Source organism: Crocodylus siamensis, chromosome 2 (assembly GCF_052110815.1).
Source record: "Crocodylus siamensis isolate JL-2025a chromosome 2, ASM5211081v1, whole genome shotgun sequence".
NCBI lineage: Eukaryota > Metazoa > Chordata > Crocodylia > Crocodylidae > Crocodylus > Crocodylus siamensis.
The window spans coordinates 290,695,944-290,720,296 of NC_143396.1; the positions used below are offsets into that span (position 1 = coordinate 290,695,944).

The 24,353-nt window shown below is 45.7% G+C and overlaps 1 protein-coding gene across 1 annotated transcript; it reads right to left on the reverse strand.

Moving 5' to 3' along the window:
- Positions 1 to 709: 709 nt before the first annotated feature.
- Positions 710 to 23,818, reverse strand: PSMC6 (proteasome 26S subunit, ATPase 6). The gene is made up of 14 exons (XM_090034393.1): positions 23,656 to 23,818; positions 22,974 to 23,053; positions 22,225 to 22,264; positions 21,546 to 21,598; positions 14,045 to 14,112; positions 13,485 to 13,599; positions 6,316 to 6,403; positions 5,776 to 5,837; positions 5,563 to 5,686; positions 5,138 to 5,199; positions 3,947 to 4,067; positions 3,761 to 3,841; positions 2,213 to 2,284; positions 710 to 1,159 (listed from the first exon to the last, which is right to left on the reverse strand). Exons 1-14 carry the CDS (start codon positions 23,780 to 23,782, stop codon positions 1,041 to 1,043), a joined length of 1,212 nt encoding a protein of 403 aa, XP_089890519.1. The 5' UTR covers positions 23,783 to 23,818; the 3' UTR covers positions 710 to 1,040.
- Between the last annotated feature and the right edge of the window lie 535 nt (positions 23,819 to 24,353).

Below are 24,353 nucleotides of genomic sequence, written 5' to 3' on the forward strand. Positions count from 1 at the left end.
TTTCCAAGTCAGAACTATTTTATTGTCTGAAGAATAACTTTAGTTAGCTACTGCAGTAGCCATTTTCTAGTTCACGTGGATACAACAGGCACTAGGCCAAGTTCTGGCCTCAGTTACACTCCAGCAACGCACTACAAACCAGTATTCAGGCCTTGAAGGAGTACTGTACACACCTTTCCATGTGGCATATTTTAGAAGTTAACATTCGATCAGATCGACAGGAAACTGAATCCAGTGTTTTTTGAAAGACAGTGTAATATTTTCTTTGTTATTAAAATGGCCTTTGACTATATGTGTTATCTTTTTGGTGTGGTATTCTAGCACTTTCACCTGAGCACATATGGACATTTGTAATCAGTTCTGTGGACTGAAATCAGGCTATAAACATTAGGTAGATAATTAAGTGATAAATTAAGTTTTAGTTCCCCCCATTTTTCAGCAAAGATTAACGTAGTATCTATTCCTCTTCTGCATGAACAGGCCGCATGAAATTGCTACACAATAAAATAGCAAATTAATTTCTTGATCTGTTTCTTGGTATGTTACATCTGATGAACTGACCTCTAGTGATTTTTGCATAGGTTGTTAAAAAAAACCCACACATAGGGACAGACAGGATCACTTGCAGAGAAAAGCTGCACTATGTGCCCAAAGAGCTGTTATTTGATTTTTCTGATAAGTACGGAGGAGGTACGTAGGAAGGACAGAGTTACTTTAAACAAAATTTTATTCAGTTGTTCTGGGAAAGGAAAATGTACTGATATAAAATAAGTCAAGATTGCACTGACTTTCTTAAAATCTGCTAAAGTTAAACTATGTAGGTATGTTTATACAGTCACACAGTAATTTTTAGTAGAACATCTCCTTACTTAACTTGGGCTGCAACAGAAGTTACGTTTCAGAACTGTACAGAAAACACACTACTAACTTCCTGTGTTATACAGAAACCTGCAATAAGATCATAGCCAAGAGGTACGTTATTTCTCTCCTTTTATACACTGATATTTCCCATGCAGTCAATTATGAAGTGTATGATTAAGTTAAACAGGTTTGTAGTCCAGCTTTGACTCCAGCTTCTTAGAGTCAGCCACTTTCCTTACAGCCTTCATGAAGTCTTCCTGAACTACAAAGTCATGATCAGCACGAATTGCAAACATACCTGCGGAAAAGAATTTGAGAAATTGTGAGATATCTATAGAATTACTGTGACTTGCAACAATAATACACCACATTCTTTCGTTCCTTGGAGATCTCAGAACAACAACAGAGTCTCTCCCTATGCCTGAAGAAGGGTACTTGTGCTGAAAAGCTTGCAAAGAATGTTGTTCCAACTACTCAGTTGGTCTAAGAAAAGATACCACATCTACCAAAGAAACCTTGCCTGCCTAATGCAGAACAGTCATTTAAAAAAGTTATTCGTACTATGTTATTAACACACAGAAAGGACCAAAGTTATTTCGCATAATCTGTATGTAGATTCAGTAAGTAACCAATTGGTGCTGTTTGGCATCCAACTTGAGCATAAGTTTCGAAACAGAACATTTATTCTGCAATAATGTTTCCGCATAGGTGCAATATTGACAGAATACAATTGTAGCAGATGTACATTTGTACAATTGTACATTATCTACCTAATGTAATATTCATAACATTAGTTGTAGAACTCCAGTTTCCCATGTAGACAAGCCTGAAGTGAAGAAAGCATGAACACCACGGAGAAGATTCTAAAGAATCACATTTTTGGCATGACTGAAATGCTTCCGAGTCAAAGAAATTAAAAACAGATTTCCTCTAACCTTTTTTAGACATGTTCCACCTAGTTTCAGGAAACTTCTCTCTATACCTAAACTTCATGGGGACATATGGGTCTCCTATCAGAAGTCTAGACAATACCAAACTACTACTGTTCCAAGTATCAAACATTTTTCTTTTAACAGTAAATTTCAAAACACTAAGGACTATCATATTAACCACATTTAATAACTGTAAACATAGGTGGATCACAAGTTTAACCAGCACTGTCACATACAAGAATGAACTAGCTTCACATCAGTGAACATGATCACAAAAGAATGTTTTAGGATCTCTTGTTTGCCTGTAGTGCTAGAATCAAATCAGACAAACAGGTCATTAATGTTTAATATCCGTGCCCAGACTCAGCACATCAAATAGAGTCAAATAGAGACAAGCAAGCTAAGAGCCTCTTCCTTACCTGCTTCAGTACAGACATTTCTCAAATCTGCTCCATTAAAGCCATCTGAAAGTTTCACAATTGCTTCATAATCTATTCATGAAAAGTGACAGTTAACTAGAATAATGAACTAGATTGTTTTCTATTAAAATAGAACTTCAACATGAAACAAAAAAGACTTGAACAGTCTACCATAATTTTTAGTGCAAATTAAAACAGTTCTGAGCTAGATGGAATTTCACTTGACTGCTTTTGCTAGCTATGATATTCCCTCCAGGAATATACAAACATAGCTCAGTCAATAATACTCAATGCAGTTATATTTAAAAGTTACTAATTTCCAAATACGCAGTTCAAAATTAAATGCAAATATCTACATGAAAGTAATACTATAGCAGAGATTCAGATGTGCCAATTCAAAAACTGGAAGACTATTCACAATAATCAGAACTTACTCACCCTTGTGTGTATGCACTATTAATAATGGGCCACTTCAATACAAGTAACAACCTTTGAGAAATGTTAAGTCTGACATACTAAAGGTAGGTACGATTACAAAGGTGACCCAGTTACAATTCCTAGAATAAATTTCTCAAGTTTGGGGCATGTACAGTCTCCATTCAACTGAGTTGTAACACAAAGTATCAGGAAATCTGGACCGCAGAGCCATTTTTCTTAGCATCTTTTAAGGAATTTAAAACTGAAAAATCCAGTTAAAAAGTCACTTTTGTGATTACATTATCTTCTATTGAGGATTTTTATAGACATTAACTGAAAAAGTATTTTTCTTTTAGTATTAAGAATCTAAAGACTAGTATGTAATACTGAAAAGTCCTCAAACTCAACTCCAATTCAACCCCGAGCTTTTCTTCACCTTGTTTCAGCTGTCTTTCATAGATTTCCTTCAATGCAACCCCAGAATGAAACTGAGAAAATTCTGGCCTATAATAATGTCAACCACTCAAATTTTGTTGCTTTCACTCTATGCCTGCCTCTTCTAACCATGCCCCCAAATAAAGTTTCTTCTGGTTATTACTATTCCGTGCATTCATTTGAAGGACTTATATAGTGCAACCTAGCTGCAACACAGTAAAGCACAAAAGTGATGGATCTTTCACGTAAAGCCATTTTTCCGTTGCTTTCAACTTTTTCTTTTTGAATGGAACAGGGACAGTCTCACTTGTGTCAGAACTATATATGGATCTGAGAATATATTTTGATGAATGTGAATGTTCACTTACCCCTAAGGTACTTCCTTACACAATGGGGTGGGGGGAGCAGGAAAAATCCTGTCCAGTGTACAAGCTAGGGTTTCTCCAAATTGTGCTTTTATTTAAAGTATTATTATACTCCAGATCCTCATATTTTATGAAGTGAGATTCAGTAATAGCTCAATGTGGATCTTCTTAAAACAAAAAAACCTAAGGAGTATTGAGGGAAGGGGTGCAGAAATAGAGATGTTGGAGAGACATTATAAGGACCTGGAGTAGAAAACAATTTACTTTCTCCCCATTCTTAAAAAATGAGCTGTCACACTCAAACAAAATATTGAAGCAGGTCTGTACTTACCTATTTCACCATGTTTAGTGATAGGACCTGCATGAATCTTCAAAATATCTAATCTGGCTTGTTCATTGGGTAGATCAATATCTTGGAGAAAAAAAAAAAAAAAAGACTTTTTAAATGAATATGGGAAAACAAAAATAATGCACAGAGTCAAACACACATCTGATGACAGAAAACAGCTCAACTCACGGATTTTTCTGTCTAGTCTTCCTGGCCGCAGCAATGCAGGATCCAATGTGTCGGGTCTGTTTGTAGCCATGATCATTTTAACTCTGTGTAGAGTGTCAAATCCATCCATTTGATTCAGTAACTGGAGGAAATGGGGATTAAAAAAATGAGTAGTTTTAAAACTGATGCTCGTGCCATATTCTGCACACTTCAGTTTTTATTAGTCATTAGATAACAAAAATTTGTATAGAAAGAGTAAATCTGAGACAACACTACCAAGCTCCCTGATTGAAGACCACATGCCCCTGTGCATTCTATAGTCAAAGGTGGGCTTTTGAAAATCATAGTGAATGCCTTATCCAATGTACACAAAGTGTGACCAGAGGGAGCAACATGAAAAACTGGAAAAAAGTGAACAATGTAAAGCGCTAAAAAAACTGTTTGAAGTTATGCTTTCAATATACTGTACTAAGGATGATGCTTAAATTGTTCGAATAAAAAGCACCTAAAATATTAGCTTGTACCAGAAGGCATTTAATTAAATGGATAAGGTTTGCTGTAGTTCTGCTGTGGAAGATGACCACCTTTTATTCTTTGCTGGCAGTGATCTTGTCTTACGTATCAGGCAGAAATATTCACTTAATATGCACTCCTTTACGCAAACTGATCACCACAAAAGCACATCAACAGAATCTATGTAATCAAATATATTAGGTATTGCAGGCTATGTTTGGGGGAGGAGGGGTGAAATTCCTTAGTATTTTAAGAGTTAATCATGTGTAGTTAATACTCCAAAATGATTGTACAATCCATGGTCAAAACTTTAGGAGCTTGAACTGAAAGCCTCTATCCACAGAAACAAGTTCTGGGGCCTGTTTTCCCTTGGAAAAGAGAGCTAGTGATCACCAACATCTAGACAAGGTGCATTAACAAAATCAACAAGGTCAGCTCATGAAAGAACTCAAAGTCAAGTCTTGACAGGTAGAAAGCTTCCCAAGTCACATTTGAAGTAGGTTTATATGCAATACATGACTATGCTCTTGGGATCTCAAAGAGTTTTAAAGCTGTGTTTTTCAAAGAATTCTCAGTTGATCTTTAGCTGAATAGTAACAGGTCTCAAGACTCTGGATTATAATACACTAATTTACATATCTAGTATTTATTTAATGCTGACCTTTCAGTTAAAGAAGTAAAAGCAGTTCATCAGTTTACCTCCATCAGAGTTCTCTGAATTTCTCTATCAGCTGAAGTTCCTTCAGAAAAACGACGACCACCTGTAACATGTTAAGCCTGAAAGTTAACTGCGTGCTCTGTTTTCCTACTGGAAAGTTCATATGCTTCCAAAGCTAAATATGTTTTAGTGCAATTAGAGCTTAGTAAAAGTTTGGAAGAATTTGGTCAACCTACCCCAGCCAAATACCACTGGGTTTTATTTTAAATTAGTTTTAAAAGCACCAGAAGCAAACTGAAAGGAGGTACTTCTTCAGCCCTGGGGGCGGGGGGAAGAAGGGGCACACTTCTCAACAATCAAGTCTGTATTTGTCTTTTAAGAAAAGAGAGGAAAAAGGAGTAGTGCTTCAGAGCTAGCTAAAATATTCACAGGAAACATTAGCCACCCTACAGGCCATTAGGCTTACCAATAGCATCTATTTCATCCATGAAAATGATACATGGCTGATGATCTCTGGCATAGTTGAACATTTCTCTTATCAGTCGGGCGCTTTCACCAATGTACTTATCTACAATTGAACTAGACACAACCTGTTGAAAACAAGCAGGGACTATGAGCAACTGACTGAACTCCAAAGAGTTTCAGTTTAGCATAGTTAAAATAAATGCTGTTATTTTACCTTTAAGAAATTGCAGTCTAGCTGGCTAGCAACCGCTCTTGCCAAGAGTGTTTTCCCTGTACCTGGATGGATGGACAGAGAATAAGGCTGTTCAACTGGTAGATCAACCAATTACCAAAGTTTCAGATGACAATATCACCAGTGTACAAAGGCATTAATGTAATACAGCGGGTGTTTTATAAGGGCACACTTCAACACTGTTATATCATAATGAGAACGGAACTTGAGAGGGCTGCCTTGCAGGTTCATGGATGGCAAGGATGTTTCTAGAAAGTGCAGTGCAGTATCATGTAGAATATATGAGCCTGCTTGGGTACCAGAAGCAGTCTAGCCACAGTAGCTTGGGCAGAAGGTTGCACTATTAGAAGGGCAAGTACCTTGGACAGAACACCCAATGAAACAGATATACGGCTTCCAGTATGCAAGCTAATATCCGCATGGCAGTGCACTGCACAACAACCATACCCAACGGCTCGTTCTGTCTTTAGAATCAGCAGAAACTCGAATTGGAAGAAGAGGCATCTAGAGTCATAGACTAACCTGGCGGACCATACAGCAAGCAACCTTTTGGAGGTATAATTCCCACACGCTGGAATAATTCTGGGTTTGTAAGTGGCAATTCTATGACCTATTGAGAGAAGAAGTTAGATATTTAGTTTCAAGCCAGTGAGGCTGTTATAGTTACATCGATGTATTTATGATACAACATGCAATCTGTTTTCCTTATTTGTTTTAGAAGAGAATGAAGTTACAACTAGAATCTCTACAAACACAATATTAGTTTTGGGGCACTCTCCTTAGATAGGATCAGAAGCAATTAAGGCACTGTGAAACAGGTCTACTTTTCCCTTTCTAGACCTGCACAGCTATATCTCTGTTCTCATTCTGTATTCCAACCTTCTACCACTTTTCTTGTAACAAGTTCCTTTAAAACCAGTTCCAAGTGCAGACACACTCATGATTACACAGACTAACTCCACCAATGACATCAGTGATTCCAGCACAGGCTACAATCTGGCCCACTATCATCACCCTTTCTGGCACACTGCAACTCCTTCACCTTCATGGTGCACAGCCATTGCCTTCAGGACACACCTTTTTCAGCACAATTTCAATCAAGTCTCCACATCGGACTTTGACTCCATATTTGACTTTGGGGTCCCTGCATCTCTCATCACAGCTGGAGGAAGCCCGTCATGCCCCCACAAGCTCAGGACCCCCAGCAGATGCAGCGGACCCTGACCTTGACCCCCAACACAGCCAGGAGGTAAGTGGGGCCCGCAGTGTTGGGCCTGATGACCTTCAACATAGAGAAATGCAAGGTGCTCCACCTCAGGAGGAAAAACCCACATACCTATAGGCTCAGCAGTGCTTCACTCAGTAGCACTATGTCTGAAAGAGACTTGGGGATTATGATTGACCATAAGATGTATATGAGCCACTAATACAATGCCACAACCAGCAAAGCAAATAAAACCCTGGTTTTTACCAACGCATCTCAAACAAGACCCAAAATGTCATTCTCCCGCTCTAGTCAGCTTTGGTGAGGCCGCAGCTAGAGTACTGCATCCAATTCTGGGCTCCACACTTTAAAAAGGATGTGGAGAAGCTGGAGAGAGTCCACAGGAGAGCCATGTCCATGATCAGAGGTTAAGAGAGCAGGCTGAGAGGCATGGGGCACTTCAGCTTGGAAAAGTGTAGGCTCAAGGGGGGCTTGGTGGCGGCCTGTAAGTGTATCACGGGTGTGCATCAAGATCTGGGAAAACGTCAGTTCACCAGAGCTCCAACAGTAACAAACCGCTAGAAGACCATTTTAGACTGGACATAAGGAAGAACTACTTTACTGTCCGAGTCTCCAGAATATGAAACAGACTCCCCCCAGAAGTGGTACAAGCACCTACTCTGGACACATTCAAAAGGGAAGAAGGAGGATCTGAGAAACTATAGGCCAGTTAGTTTTACCTCAATCCTGGGCAATCTTTTTGAGAGAATTATTCTGGCACATGTCCACGAAGGGCCAGCGAGGGAGATTATGCTTAGGGGTAACCAACATGGTTCATTAGAGGCAGGTCCTGTCAGACCAACCTGGTGGCCTTCTATGATCAGGTCATCAAATCCTTAGACGCAGGGGGAGCAGTGGACGTCGTCTTCCTGGACTTTCGGAAGGCCTTCGACACTGTCTCTCACCCCATTCTCATTAAGAAACTGGGGGACCGTGGTGTCAACACCCGCACAGTCAGATGTGTCGCCAACTGGCTGCAGGGCCGCACCCAGAAAGTGGTGGTGGACGGGTCGTTTTCGACCTGGAGGGATGTGGGCAGTGGGGCCCCCCAGGGCTTGGTCCTCGGGCCCACACTGTTCAATGTCTTCATCAGCAACTTGGATGAGGGGGTAAAAAGCACCCTGTTCAAATTCGCAGATGACACTAAGATGTGGGGGGATGTGGGCATGCTAGAAGGGAGGAATAGGCTACAATCAGACCTAGACAGGTTAACCGGAGGGGGGGGAAGGGAGAGGGGACACAGATGAGAACAGGATGGGATTCAACACTGACGAGTGCAAGGTGCTGCACGTGGGGAGGAGGAACCAGCACCATACCTCCAGGCTGGGGAACTCCCTTCTCATCAGTGCAGAGGCAGAAAAGGATCTTGGAGTCATCATTGACTCCAGGATGAACATGGGCCGGCAGTGTGGGGACGCAGTCAGGAAGGCCAACCGCACCTTGTCCTGCATCCACAGATGCATCTCGAGCAGGTCCAAGGAGGTGATCCTCCCCCTCTATGCAGCACTGGTCAGGCCGCAGCTGGAGTACTGCGTCCAGTTCTGGGCACTGCACTTCAGGGGGAATGTGGACAGCATGGAGAGGGTCCAGAGGAGGGACACTCGCATAGTCAGGGGGCAGCAGGACAGGCCCTGTGAGCTGAGGCTGCAGGACCTGAACCTATTCAGCATCCACAAGAGAAGGTTGAGGGGGATCTAGTGGCCTGTTACAAACTAGTCAGAGGGGGCCAGCAGGCATTGGGGGAGTCCCCGTTCTCCCAAGCACTGCCAGGAGTGACTAGAAATAACTGTCACAAGCTGGCAGGGGGTAGATTCAGACTAGACATCAGGAGGCGCTACTTCACTGTCAGGGCAGCTAGGATCTGGAACCAACTTCCAAGGGAAGTGGTGCTGGCTCCTACCTTGGGGGTCTTTAATATAACGCTAGACAATCACTTTGCTGGGTCGTTTGACCCCAGTACTCTTCCCTGCCATGGTGGGGGATCGGATTTGATGATCTGCTCAGGTTCCTTCCAACCCTACTAACTATGAAACTATGCGTTTGGATGACTTCTTGCCCTTGGGCAGGAGGCTGGACCAGATGATCTCATGAGGTCCCTTCCAGACGTAATGACTATGACTTCCATTAAATCTCCTGGCCCACACAGAGCATTGAGCGAGATTGCAAGCAGTCTGGGAAGGTGGCATGCTCTGTTAGGATATGCTGACAAAGCAATCAAAAGTATGACTGCAGCATAGATAAACATGCCTCAGCCTGATTTAAGTGAGTTCAGGTACCGGCAGCAGCAAATGGATGGCATTACAAGCTTCAGTTTAGGCTAGCCACCATACCAAGTACTCAGATTCCAGTACAGAGCCCATGCTCAGGACTGCACTGCTGGTATTTCTGCTCCATCCTTCCAGTTGGCAGCAGCCAAAGGCATCAGGATGCCCACAGCAGGGAAGTCAACCAGCGGCTCCAGACATGGTGTCTTCAGGAAGGATTCGGATTCTACAACCATGACTAGCACTTCCAGGGAGAAGGCTTCCTAGGATGGGACGATCTTCATCTCTCTCGTAGAAGTAAGCATCTGTTCTCCCACAAGTTAGCTGATCTCCAAAGAGCTTTAAACTAGGTTTGACAGGGGCGGGGAAGCGGTGGTAGATGAGAACCCAAGATTGGAAACCCAGAACCAAGGCGCTGGACCTAACCAGATAAGCACTAAGGGGAAAACACACACCATCAAGGCAAAGGGACACCAAGAAGACCCACTGGGGGGCTAAAACATCTTTACACAAATGCCAGGAGTATGAGGAGCAAGCAGAAGGAGCTCACACTCCTGCTTGCTAGTACACAGTATGACCTAGTCAACTTAACTGAAACATGGTGGCACACTATGCACGACTGGGCAGTAGGCATTGAGGGGTACAGGTTGTATAGACCACACAGAGTGGGGAGAAAAGGCAGGAGTGTAGCTCTCTCTGTTAAGAAGCAGTACACATCATCCATCATCAAGGCAGGAGTGGAGGAGGGGAATACCGAGGAACTGTGGGTCAGGATCCAGGGGGGGCCAGGGGAAAAGGACTTGGTAGCGGGGTCTACCAAAGACCTCCTTACCAGGATGACGGGTAGACAAGGTATTCTCCAAGCTGCTCTCAGATGCCATACACGCAATGGAGGCAGTGGTCATGGGGGACCTAAATTACCCAAACATCAGCTGGGAGGAACAGGTAGCCTGAACAAGCTGCTCAAGAAAGTTCTTACACTGTGTGCAGGACCTCCACCTAACCCAGATGGTGTCCAGTCCCACCAGGGGTAGCACCTTGCTAGACCTGGCCTTAGCAACAGGGGATGATCTCGTGGGGGACCTGCAGTACAAAGTAACCTGGGTAATAGTGACCACCACTTGGTAGAGTTCACTATCTAGCGAAGGGTGAGAAAAATATCCAGTGATGCTAAAGTCTTCAGAAGGTCCAACTTTTAGTAAACGCGGAAACTTAGTTAGTGAGGTGGCGGAACTCGAGAGCACCGAGCTAATGGGGGTCCAAGAGGGTTGGAAGTTTCTCAAGAGAGTGATCCTTGGGGCACAAAAGGAGTCTATCCCCTTACGCAGGAAAGGGGCCAAAGGGATAAAAAAAGCCCCCTTGGCTGAACAGGGAGCTTCAGGAAAGACTGGGGGCAAAGAAAGAGATCTATAGGCAGTGGAAGCAGGGGGCAGCCACCAAGGAGGCACACACCACCCTGGAGCGCTACTGCAGGGAGTCAGGCAGGCCAAGGCAGGACTGGTGCTTAGGCTGGCTACAACAATTAAGGACAATAAAAAGTCCTTCTACAGATGTATAGCGAGCAAAAAGAAAGCACAGAGTAGCATAGAGCCCCTGCAGGATAAATCACGTCAGTTGGTGGTCGACGCAGAGAAAAAGGCACAACTCTTCAACGAGTTCTTCGCTTCAGTATTCCTTAATACTGACCAAGACAATTCCCCCACCTTGAGCATGGACAGATGTCCAAAAGGCACCAGACTGCCAAAGGTTAGTGCTTAGTTAAAAAGCACTTGGAAGGGCAGGATGGCTACAACTCAGCCGGCCTGGATGACCTCCATCCATTGGTGCTGAAGGAATTAGCCAGTGTCATTGCTGAGCTGCTGGCACGGCTGTTTGAGCTCTCCTGGTGCTCCGGACAGGTCCCCAAGGACTGGAAAAAGGCCAACATGGCGCCCATTCTTATGCAGGGGAAAAGGGATGAGCCCAGTACTTTAGGCCAGTCAGTCTTACCTCTATCCCTGGGAAAATACTAGAAAGAAATCATCAAAGAGTGTATTTGTGAAGGCCCAGCAGGGGAAATGATGCTGAAAGGAAACGAGCACAGGTTCATCACAGGTAGATCCTGCCTGACAAACCTTATAGTCTTTTACGACCAGGTCGCACATTGCCTTGACACAGGAGCTGAGGCCGATGTCATCTACCCGGATTCTAGGAAGGCCTTCGACACAGTTTCGCATCCTATTCTCATAGGGAAGCTAACGGGCTGTGGAGTGGACGCCTACACAGTCACCGGGGTGGCCAACTGGCTCAGGGACCGCACCCAGGGAGCAGTGTTCTTCTCAGCCTGGAATAGGTGGGCAGTGAGGTCCCGGAACGAGGTGGGCAGCGAGGTCCCACAGGGTTCAGTCCTTGGACCGGTGTTATTTAGTATCTTCATCAGCAATTTGGACAAGGGTGTGGAGAGCACCCTCTCCAAGTTCACGGATGATACCAAGTTATGGGGCAAAGTTAATACACCGGAGGGCAGGGAGCAGATACAGGCTGACCTGGACAGGTTAGATGAATGGGGGGAATGAAATAAGATATGATTCAACAAAGATAAATGTAAGGTACTCCACCTAGGAAGGAGGAATCCCCAGCATACCTACAGGTTGGGGAATGTCCTCCTCAGCAGCTCAGAGGCTGAGAGAGATCTTGGAGTCATAGCTGATTCCAAGATGAATATGAGCCGGCAGTGTAATGAGGCCATCAACAAAGCCAGTCACATTTTGTTGCGTATTAGCAGATGCATGACCAGCAGATCGAGGGAGGTGACCCCCCCTGCAGCATTGGTCAGGCCGCAGTTAAGTACTGTGTCCAGGTCTGGGCGCCGCACTTCAAGGACACGGAGAATCTGGACAGGGTTCATAGGGCCACTCACATGGCATCCGTGAAAGACCCTACGAGGCGAGGTTGAAGGATCTGGGTCTCTTCAGCCTTTACAAAAGACAGCTGAGGGGTGACCTTGTAACCACCTATAACTTTATCATCAGGGCAGGACAGCAGGGAATTGAGGATGCACTGTTTACCAGAGCGCCTCAGGGAGTAACTAGGAATAATGGGTGCAAACTAGTGGAGAGTAGATTTAGGTTAGACATTAGGAAGAAATTTTTTACAGAAGGGTGGCCTGAATCTGGAACGGGCTTCCAAGAGAGGTGGTGCTATCACCTAACTTGGAGGTCTTCAAGAGCTGGCTGGGGTCATTTGACCTCCGTCGTCTTTCCTGCCAGGGACAGGGGGTCAGACACGATGATCCATTGGGTCCCTTCCTACTCTATAATCTATGAATCACTGCACTATCAACACCTGAACTAACTAGGTTAATCAAACTTTGGTATGCCACCACCTATCACATTACCTACCTTCAATTATAGTATAGACATACCTTGGGTGCCTGTATCATAGTATGACTATTCCAAAATCCTAGAATAACCATCTTTTAGGGAAGATATGGATAATTTAGAGACCCTTTAATAAATACATGCATTTCAGACAGAGACAATATATATTTATCAAAAGGTCTCCCTAAATTATCTAACAGATAGATAGATATAGGTTAAATATATGTTTGCCAAAAGGTTTCTCTAAATCTAATAGGTATCTATCTCCTATTTATAACATGCACATACATACGTATTACATATTATATATGCATATGCAATTCTACTCTGATAGGAAACTCCAACACCCTTTCAAGATTATCCAAGGTAAAAGTCATATTGATTTTTAGCTACACATTTGTGGCATGACTAGACATCAGGAGGCACTACTTCTGTCAGGGCAGCTAGGATCTGGAACCAACTTCCAAGGGAAGTGGTGCTGGCTCCTACCCTGGGGGTCTTTAAGAGGAGGCTAGACGAACACCTTGCTGGGGTCATTTCACCCCAGTACTTTTTCCTGCCGTGGCAGGGGGTCGGACTTGATGATCTGCTCAGGTCTCTTCCGACCCCACCAACTATGAAACTATGACTGAATGCAAACTCCACCCTCGTCCAGCTAGAAGATAGAACTTCTTCAATAGGTTTTCTAAACAATATGTACTGGACTAAAGTCCATTCAACCTTTCCAGCCCTAATAAATGTGAAGTATGCATTTTCCTCAGCATAGTTAGAACAGTTCAGCAAGTATTTCTATAAACCAGATACCTCTCTTAGCTCCCTTATTTGTTCCGATAATCCTCCAATCTCAGAATAAGAAACATTCCCTGGATCTTCATGAGACATATTGTAAACCAATGGATCCACTTCTCTTGGCAAATATCTGTAGTATTTGAATATTAATAAAAGACGCATTAACTTTTCAATTCAGCAGATATGCATGCATAATCATGTAAATACAATTTTAAAGCCAGTCTTTCTAAAAAACTGACAGCAAACACAATTATTGAAGTCTGCTTCCATCCTCCCAATCCTAATGCATTGTCAAGAAAGATCAAAACAGAAAAATGTGTACTTCCCATGGAAGGTTTCATCTGCATGAAAAAGCATTTGCATTTACACACACACACACACACACACCTCCATACAAGTTTTTTCTTTTTTTAAATAAAAAAGGGGAACAGATCTAATAAAACAAAGACCACTTTTGTACAAGTAACATATATTAAATTTGAAGGAAATATGTATTTTTTTAAACTACAGGATTTCAAATTCATACCCCAGCTCTGCAATACCACCTCTCCCCAACACCATGGCTACAAACTTACCTCATAATAGTGAGTGTGGTCATGTCAAGAGCAACTCTTGTCCCGGGCTTCAGCTTACTCTTGTCAAGCTGGTTGCAGAGAAGATTTTATTAGAATGCGACTACAAACACATTAACTTGTTCTTTCTCAGTAAACAAAGAGAACGTGCTTGCTCTCAGCTGAGTACAGATGGCAACTTGACTCCTTCCTTAAATGAAGACAGCTCATCAAGCAGGATATGCTGGTTTTTATTACCCCTGCCTTCTGTCCACACCTCAAGTTATAAAGCAAACCACCACTCCAAGGCAGAGGAGTGCTGGCCCATCACTCCAGATTATTCTGTGATTTCAGGAGAAGCAATTCAGTTGTATTACAGTGTGCATGTCCTGCATTTGCAAAGTCCAATAGCCACTAAACCATAGGAAGATCACTGTTTGAACAGGTGCTATAAAAATCAGTAGCTTCCAATCTGCACTTGCTGGTAGTAATGATGCCTGCTAACTAGAGAAACAACCACAGTAAAACCATGTTAGGAATATAGGTATTGCTATTAAAAAGAAAATTAAATAGATCAAGCAATCTAATTAATCCAGTATCCCATCCAACAATGGACAAAACTAATGGTTAAAAAAAAAAGATGCAGACAACCTTCTGTAAGCTACCACACAATACGCTACCTGCAGAAAAGGTTGTTTTCTATATGCTAATAGTTAGGAGATTTGAATATGCAACAAAGTGCAAGAGTTTGCAATCTCCAAAGCCCCTGGGTTTAAGAACACAAAATAACTGGACATTCTTGTTATTCATATGGATGTATATAATCCTTTGGCTGAATCTGCTATGCTCCTGCTATCAGTAGGTCCAGTAGGATTTGCTGCCACTGTTGTTTTTATTCTGTTTTGAGCCTACCACCATTTTATATCTTCACATCCCTGTTTTGTGAGAAAGGGTGAACAGAAGTTCCTAGGCCACCTCCCTTAAGCCACTCATTGTTTGTATGCCTTTGTCTTGTCCTCTCTCACTTGTTCCAATCTGTTTCTTTGCCACCTGTCTGCCCCTGCACCCCAATCTGTCAACTGTTTGAGATGCAATGACTAGAACAGAAGGCAGCACCATGGGCGAGAGGCAAACCCTTGCTATATACAATGCCACTGGAGTACTTCCCTGATGTTCTCCACCCTGTTCTTTATGGCCTTCCCATTGTTCAGCAGCAGATGAAACTGCACACACTGAGCAAGGGGAGCGAGAACCCAACAGTGATGCTCAAGTCAAGCCGCTTCCTACTATGCATGCTACTTCGCATAGTGCTGCTAGTGACTGTCACATCAGGATGGCATCTGTTCATGGGGTTCAGTGAGGCCACTTCATTCTTCTTCAGCCTTTCACAACTGTAGGATTGACCACCTTATTCATTATCCTTTACTACTTAAGAGATACTGGCATCATCAACCTTAGTGCAGAATGTTGTGTCACTGTTCTGTTAGCCTTTTGCCAGAAGTAAAGCTGATTTTCCTACCTGCTTCCTGATCTTTAACATGTTTCGTCTCTCACACCATGTTGACTACCCATATGGTCATTAATTTACATATTTTTAAATACTGAGAAAATACTGTTCAAGAAAAACATTGACAAGTTTTACAAAATAAAAATTATCCTTCCTTAAATCAGAACATTCCTTATTCCCCCTTGCTGTGCAAACTTGCCTGCACAAAGCTATTGTTTCTGGTCCATCAGCTCAATATGCTGTACCAGGAGTTATTTCCTTGATGTTTGCTCATCACCATTTCCCAAATGGTGTTTGGCATCAAGCCTGGGCTCTTGGCACTTTGCAAAATTAAACAGTATTTCATTCAAAATAAAACTCGTTGATATGCTTCACAAGCCCAGACTAACCAAAAAAAAATTATTTAGGAATCACCATCCCTCCCCATCAATGTCACTACCCCCTCATCCTATCCACTCACCTATGCACCCAAGAAGGCACATTAAATGTCCTAAGGCTTCAGAATTGATTGGTTATCCTACTGCATCACTTAACAGTGGGTCTGCTTTAGGATGACACTGCCTAGAAAACGAAGTGCAAGTCTATACAGCTATTTTAAGAGTGCTGGGTTCCCTGCTAATAAAGCCATTTCTAGCATTGCTTATTTACAAATCTAGTTGCCTTATTTTTTAGTTTCCTTAATGTAATGACTGCCATTTACTGGGTCATATCATAGGTCTATCTTGCCCAGCATGGTGGCAGAAAGTAAATGCTGAAAGGGAGAGTGAACTGTGTATGACCAGGGTTTTTCCCCCTCCACACTGTTCTCTCACTTGCAGCCTCCGGCACGTAAAGCAATTATTTCGGGTGGAGGGCTGCTTAACATGTTTTGGCGAGCTGTCGAGGATTGCATGGGTAGCCCCGGCCCCTGGTCACCATCTTGGGACTAGAAGTCCCACTCCCCCTGGGACTTCCCTCCCGTGCCACTGCAGTCCCACCCCCGGCACTTCCCCACCAGCTGCCCAGAGCGAGCAGGAAGCCAGGGAAGCAGACCAGGTTCCCAGGGGCTGCAGCAGTGGCCCCACCCAGAAGCTGTGTGCTGGCTGGGCAAAGCTCTTCTGCCCATACGGGTGGGACTGAGGCACGATAAGGTATGTTTGGGGGGGCGGGGGGTGTAGCACACATGGACGCCTTGCTCCTACCCTCGTGGATGGAAGGGCTGGGTGGGGTGCAGTCTGTTGGGGGACACTGCAGTGAAAGTGCTTGGCAGGTTGAATCTGGCCCACGGGCCATATTTTGCCCACCCCAATTTAAAGTATAGGAAGTTTTAATTCAGAGGCTGTATCCCTAACCCCCATGCTCAACAGGATGCCCCTTTCCTCCAAGAATGCATCCAATTCCTTTTTGAATCTGGCTAAACTGTCAGCTTCGACAACATCTGGCAGCAGTGAGTTCCATACTTTAATTCCACACTATGTCAAAATGAGCTTCCTTTCGTTAGTTTTAAACTTACTACGTAGTAGTTTCATTTAGTGAGCCTTAGTTCTTGTATCCTGCGAGAGTAAACAATAAATCTCTATCAACTTTCTCATCACCATTTAGTATTTTGTAAATCCTTCTCATGTCCCAACTCAAGCGTGTCTTTCTAAAACTGAACAGGTCTGGCCTCTTCAGTCTCTCCTCACATGGAAGCCCCTCTTCTACCACTAATCATCCTTGTTGCCCTTCTCTGGACTTTCTTCAATTCCTCTATATCCTTTTTCAGGTTTGGGGAACAGAAGTGGGCACAGTACTCAAGGTGTAGATGCACTGGATTTATAAAGGCACACCATGATACTTTTAGTTTTATTTACCATTCCCTTCTTGATAATCCCTGATAATTTTGTGTCATCAGCAGATTTGGACACTTCATTACTTACTCCATTTTCCAGATCATTTATTAATATGTTAAACAGCTCTGGTCCCAACATAGATTCCATGTGAGCATGGAAAGGAGGTTAAAAAAAAAAAATGGTAGAAATTTTTTTTAAAAATTAAGCATTGAATTCTGGCACAGAATCTTTAGTCAAAAATGGTACAAGTTTTCCAGGTAAAATTAAAACCCATGTTCTCCAGGTAGACACTTTTAAAACTTTATTAAAATCTTATTTGACCTTTCACTCAATTACACTATTCAACTTAAGCTTTATATGCAAAGAGTAGAGTTGAAAAACCCCAAGAAATCAAAGTTACAAATGCTTTACATCACTCATGAGCAACTTCACCCTCTTTTTAAAGATACTACAAAATTAAGGGTTATAATCAGATTTGGTTTCTTTTCCTTTTTATGGAGATCAAGTCTAATGCTAACAAAGGAGTCATACTGCATCTCTTATTCAGATTTTTTCTAAATATATATGATAACATGCTTGTGATACATCAGAAGTCAGAGTCTTGACTACCTCATTTCCAGAAAACTACGTATGAATAAAATAAGTTTGTGTTTTTTCAGAAATGCATAACATAATAAAGAAACCACTTTTCTGTTTTGTTTTTTCAGGTGAAAAAGATATCAGAAATGTAGGAATGTTCCAACCTTCTTAGAAACTTGCCATTTTGCCCTCTAGCAAATTTTCCATTTGAGACAACCTAAATTTCTAGTTTCAAAATTGACATCTATGTCCTTAAACTCCCTTTTTTCTGCATCAAGCTATGGGATGACATCACTTGCCAGCTCCCCCTGCTGGCTCTCTGGTTGCTGAACACTTTCAGCTAGTAATTCCTACCAAGTGGCTGGAAAAACCTCTCAGAACAGCTAATCCCTGATGAACATAAAATGAATCATATTCAGTCCATACTATTTAACAGTCTGTTAACTAGCAAGCAGTTCTTAACAGCACAATGTTTCCTATTTTCTTCTATGACCAGCTGCCACCATCTCCTATTTTCATTTCAGCATAAATGGGTAAGAAAACAGGATGAAAACTGAGATATATTACTGGATGTATGTGCTTCCTGTAATGACTCTCTGCAACATGTCAGTGCCTTTGCACTTTTTTTTTTTAAATAAAAGATACATCTCACAATAGTAACTTTAAGCTTATCTCTATTAACAAGACTGGAAAGAAGAATTAAGTGCGTGTGCAAGGTGCTTCGATAAAATGGCCACTTTAAGGGCTGAGCCAGCAGTCTGCTGGTGGCAGCCAGAAGGACAACACCCAACTGAGCTGCTGCTCACAACACCTTGGAGGTAAGGGCAGGAACTATGGGAATGGCAGGAGGCTCCAGGTCCTGGGTATGACTTGAAACTGCACCCGGCCTGGTGGAGCTGTCCATTGTGGGACAGTCCCCAAGAAGTGCCAAGCCAGTTACCTCCCTGGTGAAAGGTGGGTAGGAGTGCCTTATAACCCCAGCCCCGACTGCTCAGTGGGTGATGAGTAGAAGGATACAGTAGGAGGGGGGGCCAGGCACGCCTAAAGAGGCACCTGAGCCCCAGGAGGGGGAAATTAGGACCCCAGAGGCCCCAGACAGAGAAGCGGTACTGTGGCCCCTGAGAGGGGGCAACAGTGTAGTGTGGCCCCAGTGAGGGGGCAGAAGCATGCGTAGTGGCCTGCAGAGCAGGGTGTGCAGCAACAGCCTGAAAGGCTGTGTGTAGGCAGGGTGTATAGCAGGGTTGTTGTGGTGACCTGAAGGGCCACACCAGTGATGTGCTGGTTACAGAGGTAGGCATGAAGGGTAGCACACACGCAACCCCCATAAGGGTATGCAAAAGTAGAAAGCCACCCAGTGAGGGGCTAGGGCAGAAGTGGGCAAAATATGGCCCGCGGACTTCATTCAGCCCTCCAGGACATTCTATCCAGCCCGCGGGGCCCCCAAAAAAATTAGAAAATTTATATTTGCCCCTGGCTGCCTGTCAAAGATGACAGGAGCCATTGGCAATAGGACCCAGGGGGAGCTGGTGGAAGAACTAAACAGCCGCAACAGCAAATCTGGCCCTGGCCCAGCCCCACCCCCTCCAAGGCCCAGTTGGAAGCCTCTGCCTAGCAGGGGCTTCTAGCCTGGGGCTGTTCCTGTCTCCCTGCTCTGAGAGAAATATAGATAAGGAGGAGACGGGGGAGGGAGGCAAGGGAGGATTGTTGGTGATCTCAGTCCTCAGGGCCACCTGGGCCAGCTCCTGTGGTGCCAGTGCTACAGCTAGGAACCATGTGGTACCAGCTGTTGGGTGGGAAGCAGGGAAATGGCTGAAGCAGGTGGGGAGAAAGGGCAATGAGCAGCTATGTGAAACACAGTGAGAGCCAGGCAGGAGCACAAGGCCCACACCGGTGAGCTGGGGCCAGCTTCAGCGGGAAGTAGGCGGCAAAGCATAGGGCCAGGGTGTGCTGCTCAAGCAGGAAGAAGAGGTAGCCAGCACGGCTCCATAGAGCCCCTGGCATCCTAGACCCTGTGCTCCTGCTGCCACACTCTGGGCCCCACCAGTGTTGACCCTGGTGCACCGGTGCAGGCCCCGCGCACGCCGACTCCTACCCCTTCCCCCCCGGCCTGCCACAGCCATTTCCCCGCTCCACTCCACCCCCACCGCTCTAGCACCACATGGTTCCCAGCTGCAGTGCCTGGACTGCAGGAGCACCTGGGACATGGTGCAGGGTGGAGGGAAATGGGGAAGCAGAAGGGCACCAGTGGCACACGGGGCAAGTGACAGCAAAACAGGAGCACAAGGCCCACACCAGTGCCCTGGGGCCAGGGGTGGCAAAGCGCAGAGCCCCGGTTTGCAGGAGTGCTGGCGGGGGCTCTGCCTGCCATTTGGGCGGGGAGAATAGGATGTGGGTTAGGGGGTGGGACTTCTGGTTCCAAGATGGCAACCAGGGGGTGGGGCACCTGTCAAAAGGGCAGGGCTACCCATGCGGGCCTCGATGGCTTGCCAAAATTTGGAAAGCGGCCCTCTGCCCAAAATAATTGTCTACCCCTGGGCTAGGGGCAGAGTCAGCCCACTGGTAGGCAAACTGGCCAGTCACTGTTCAGATGAGGGTCGCAGGAGAGGCCCAAAAGGCTGAACGCCGGACGGTCAAGGAACATGAGTGTGCAAGTCTGATGGCCTCCATGGTCACTCCAGGGAGCAGGGCAGGCTGTGAATGGCTCAGTGACGGGCAGAGTCGAAGAGGCCCCAGTGAGAGGGGGACGGTATGACTGTGGTCCTGAAAGGGGCAGTGTATAAGAGGCCCAACAGCAGACCGAGTTTTGCCTGGCCTTAGACCGGAAGTTTAATTATAATCTGGATGCCATCTGCAAGGAATCAACCACAGTGTAGAGGTGGTATGGAGCTGTGGATAGCACTCCTTGGCATCGGGGCATTAAAATGGGCAGCCTTCTGTTTATTACATTAGGTCCACTTTACAGCAAGTCGTGGCAGACAAAACAGGGCAGACTGCCCTAGACAGAGGAACAGGTCAGTATGGCGACATGACGGCCCCCTGTCACAGGCTCACAGTATAAAACTTGAAATGAGCAACAGCCAACCCTTAACTGAAAGCACCCAGATCACATAACTAAAGTTTATGACTTTGCAGAAGTTATGTAATTATTACGAAACATACACGATGAGGTAATTTTGAGAATACAGTATTAAAAGAAAAAAAACCATCCATGATTTAGACCTAGAGCACTAGGCAGGAAGTTCAGTGCAACTAGAAAAGGACAGCATGATGAAAACCAAAGTTGCACAGACTTCTATGGTTAGATGTGGAGGCATAACCTTTCCAACCACCTGAGATGGGCAGAAACCATCTGATGAGATATGGGGGAGGGAGGTGTTAATCAATGGGAAGGATTAAACATCTCAAAATCCCCAGAAATATCTTGGGCTGTATCCTTTTTGCTTTTTTATTCAAGTCCAATATTCTTGATCTTTCACAGGCCATCACTAACTGCACTCTGGGGCCAAGCACAAGTGAACAAAGAAAGCACAGAACTGTACAAATTTATAAAACACTGCTGAGACAAAGCAACAAGAGCATTTCACATGAGAGCAAGCTATTTAACAGTATCAATGTAAAGCAGGGTTACCTGACGACGACAGCCAACCACATATCTTGGCCCATTCGTAGCCTTCACAATGACTAGAAGAAAAAAAAAAGATGATTTAAAACAAGTTCACACACTGTCCTTCACCTGTCTCCCAACTACTGAGCAATACCAAGTACCACACAATGGGCATGTCTACATGTGCATGTTAATGAGAAGAAACTTTGGAGAAATAACTCAGGGGCTTATTGCTCCGGGCACACTGCTTAACGTGTGTACCCAGGACTGTGGCACGTCGAGCTGAGTCAGAGCAGCCCCAACTGGCAGGGGGCCCAAAGGGGTCAACTTGTTGGTTGGGGGCTCCTACCCCTGGCTCAAAGTGCTGTGGAGGGGCTGGAGCACAATGGTGCTTTGCTGTGAGGCTAGCCAGCAGGCAGCCCCTGTAATGAAGCACCCTCATGCCTAAGTCAACCAGGGCAGTGTCTACATGTTCACTGCTGCAAACTAGATTAGTTTACTCTAGTCTAATACGGTCACACATGTAGATGTGTGACATTTACTGGGCAGCTAATTAGTCTACTGCAAAGTAAACATCCTGTGTAGACATGCCCAATATTTTCACAGTGCTGTGCAAGTCCAGTGATTTAAAAGACTGTGTGACCACACTGGCCTTTTGGCTTACTTTAGAAAGACAACATTTCAAGCAAGTGCCTGTACTTACACTTCTCTTCTGTTAGCTGCTTTAGAACCTCCCCCACAATCTAAATAAGAGAAACAGGGAAAAATACCATTAGATATGCCACGTAGAATAGATGCATTGCATAGGGCACACTAAATTACCCCAAAACAATTAACAGCCACTCCACAAGCCCTACCCATTTCCCCAGACTCTGCTTCAGCTGTGATTTATTTTACACTGCCTGGTACAGCAGTCAGCACAGGGTGATGCTGTAGCTGCTATAGCTGGGAAATCAGGTGAGAGGCAAAGACTTCTGAGAGTGGTGTCTTTTACTGGACCAACCGTGTCACTGGGATAAAGTTAGACTGGCAGCTGAGCACAAGATGCTCTCCCTCAGCTCTCAAAGGGTGTTTATACACATGCTCCGGGAGTTAAGGGGGTGACTGAATTAGAGCATGGAGTGGCTAGTGTATCAGCATCCCTGTGCTTAAAACTGGCGGTGGGGGCATTTGAAGTAAAGCTTGTCCACAGAGTTTTAGTTAAAGCACCCCTGCCACCACTTCTAAGCACGGGGACGCCAATACACGAGACACTGGAGTCTGCTGGGGCATGGTAATTACCACAGACTTGATCACAGCATGTTGCAGCAGCCTCGTCTATAGGCGCCCAGAGCTCTCCAGGGCCCGAGGCAGCATCCCTGACCTCCAAAACTTGTGTAAGGTCACCCCCAGCACAGGCAGCCCAAGAAAAGACCCGGCCAAGAAAGCCCTGGGGCAACCCGTCCGCCGCACCTGCCCAACGCTCTGCAGGGCCTTGAGGTCATTCTCCGACTTCTCGTATTGCTTGGTGAGCTCCTTCAGCTGCTCACGCACTGTGGGGGCAACACGGGGGTCTGTCAAGCTCCACATCCAGGCAGGGGCATGGTCACTGTCCCCCAGGCCCTCCCCCATCCTGAGGGGAAGAGACCCCCATCATCCCCACCCCTGGTAAGGTGATGGGGAGGGGCCATGCACCACCTCCTCCTAAGGGGAAGGCCCCCCTCAGCCCCACCCCCAGTGAGGCCATGAGGAGGGGCCAAGCATCACCCCTGTCCCCTTCCCCTCCCCACTCCTGGGGGCAAGAGACCCCTTCAGCCCCACCCCCAGTGACATCATGGGGAGGAACCAGGTGCCACCCATTCCTCTGCCTCCTCCTGAGGGAAAGAGACCCCCTCAGCCCCACCCACAGTGATGTCATGGGGAGGGGTCGGGCAGCCCCTCTACCTGAGGGGACGAGACCCCCCCCCAGCCCCGCCCCCAGTGACATCACGGGGAGGGGCCAGGAGTCGTTGTCCCCCGCCCCCGCCGCAGGCCCCGCCTCCCGGCCCTCGGGCCCGTGACTAAGCGCCTCGCCCGACCCACCCGGCCCAGCCCGACTCGGCCCCAGCCCCGGCTCCCCTTAGCCCCGGCCTGGCCGGCCCGCGGCGACGCTCACACTCCTTGAGGCGGCCGTCGATCTCCTTGTGCTCCAGCAGCTTCTTGCGGTAGTCCTGCAGCGCCTTGTCTCTCGGGTCCGCCATGATGAGCAGCCGCCGCTCATAGGGAATGCCGGGAAGGGCCATGGCCGCCGGGGGCGGGGCGGGCCGGGCCGGGCCGCCGGGGGGGCGGGGCCGCCCCGGCGCATGCGCGCTGCTGCCGCCCGACCGCCCGCGCCCTCTGGCGGGGAGGAGGGGGCGGCGCGCCACCCTCCTGACCCCTCCCTGGCCTCCAGGTGAGGCCTCGCTCGCTCGCGCGCACGCGCACACACAGACGTTAGAAATGGAGTATTGTTAGAAATGCACAGCTTGCATCTTGCACCCGATAAGAAAGAAACACTGCCAAGGACTTTTTTCCTTGCCCAGCCTTGCCACAGCTTTTCTTATACTGAATCGCAGACTCTCCCCCAGCTTCTCCCTAGCCTTTCTCATACAGATTACAGAAGCTGGAATTCAACTGACTGTGTCCTCGAAAGGGGGGGGGTTTGAACTCTTGGTGACCTATAGTAGTCTCTGAGCATGCTTAATTAGCTGATGCATATTTACCTCTCCGCTCTGCATACTTAAGTAGTTAATTATACTATACATGCGATGTATGTAGTGATGTAACCACATGTATGCTTGTATGAAATGGAAGTGAGCTGTAAGAGTTCCTGTT

Excerpts from the sequence above, each read along its gene's own strand:
- PSMC6 (XM_090034393.1), bottom strand. The coding sequence starts at position 23,782 with ATGGCCCTTCCCGGCATTCCCTATGAGCGGCGGCTGCTCATCATGGCG. Across the intron at positions 13,600-14,044 it reads ACCACACTCACTATTATGAG|ATATTTGCCAAGAGAAGTGG; the intron begins GTAAGTTTGTAG and ends CAAATACTACAG. Across the intron at positions 2,285-3,760 it reads CACTAAACATGGTGAAATAG|ATTATGAAGCAATTGTGAAA; the intron begins GTAAGTACAGAC and ends TTTCATGAATAG.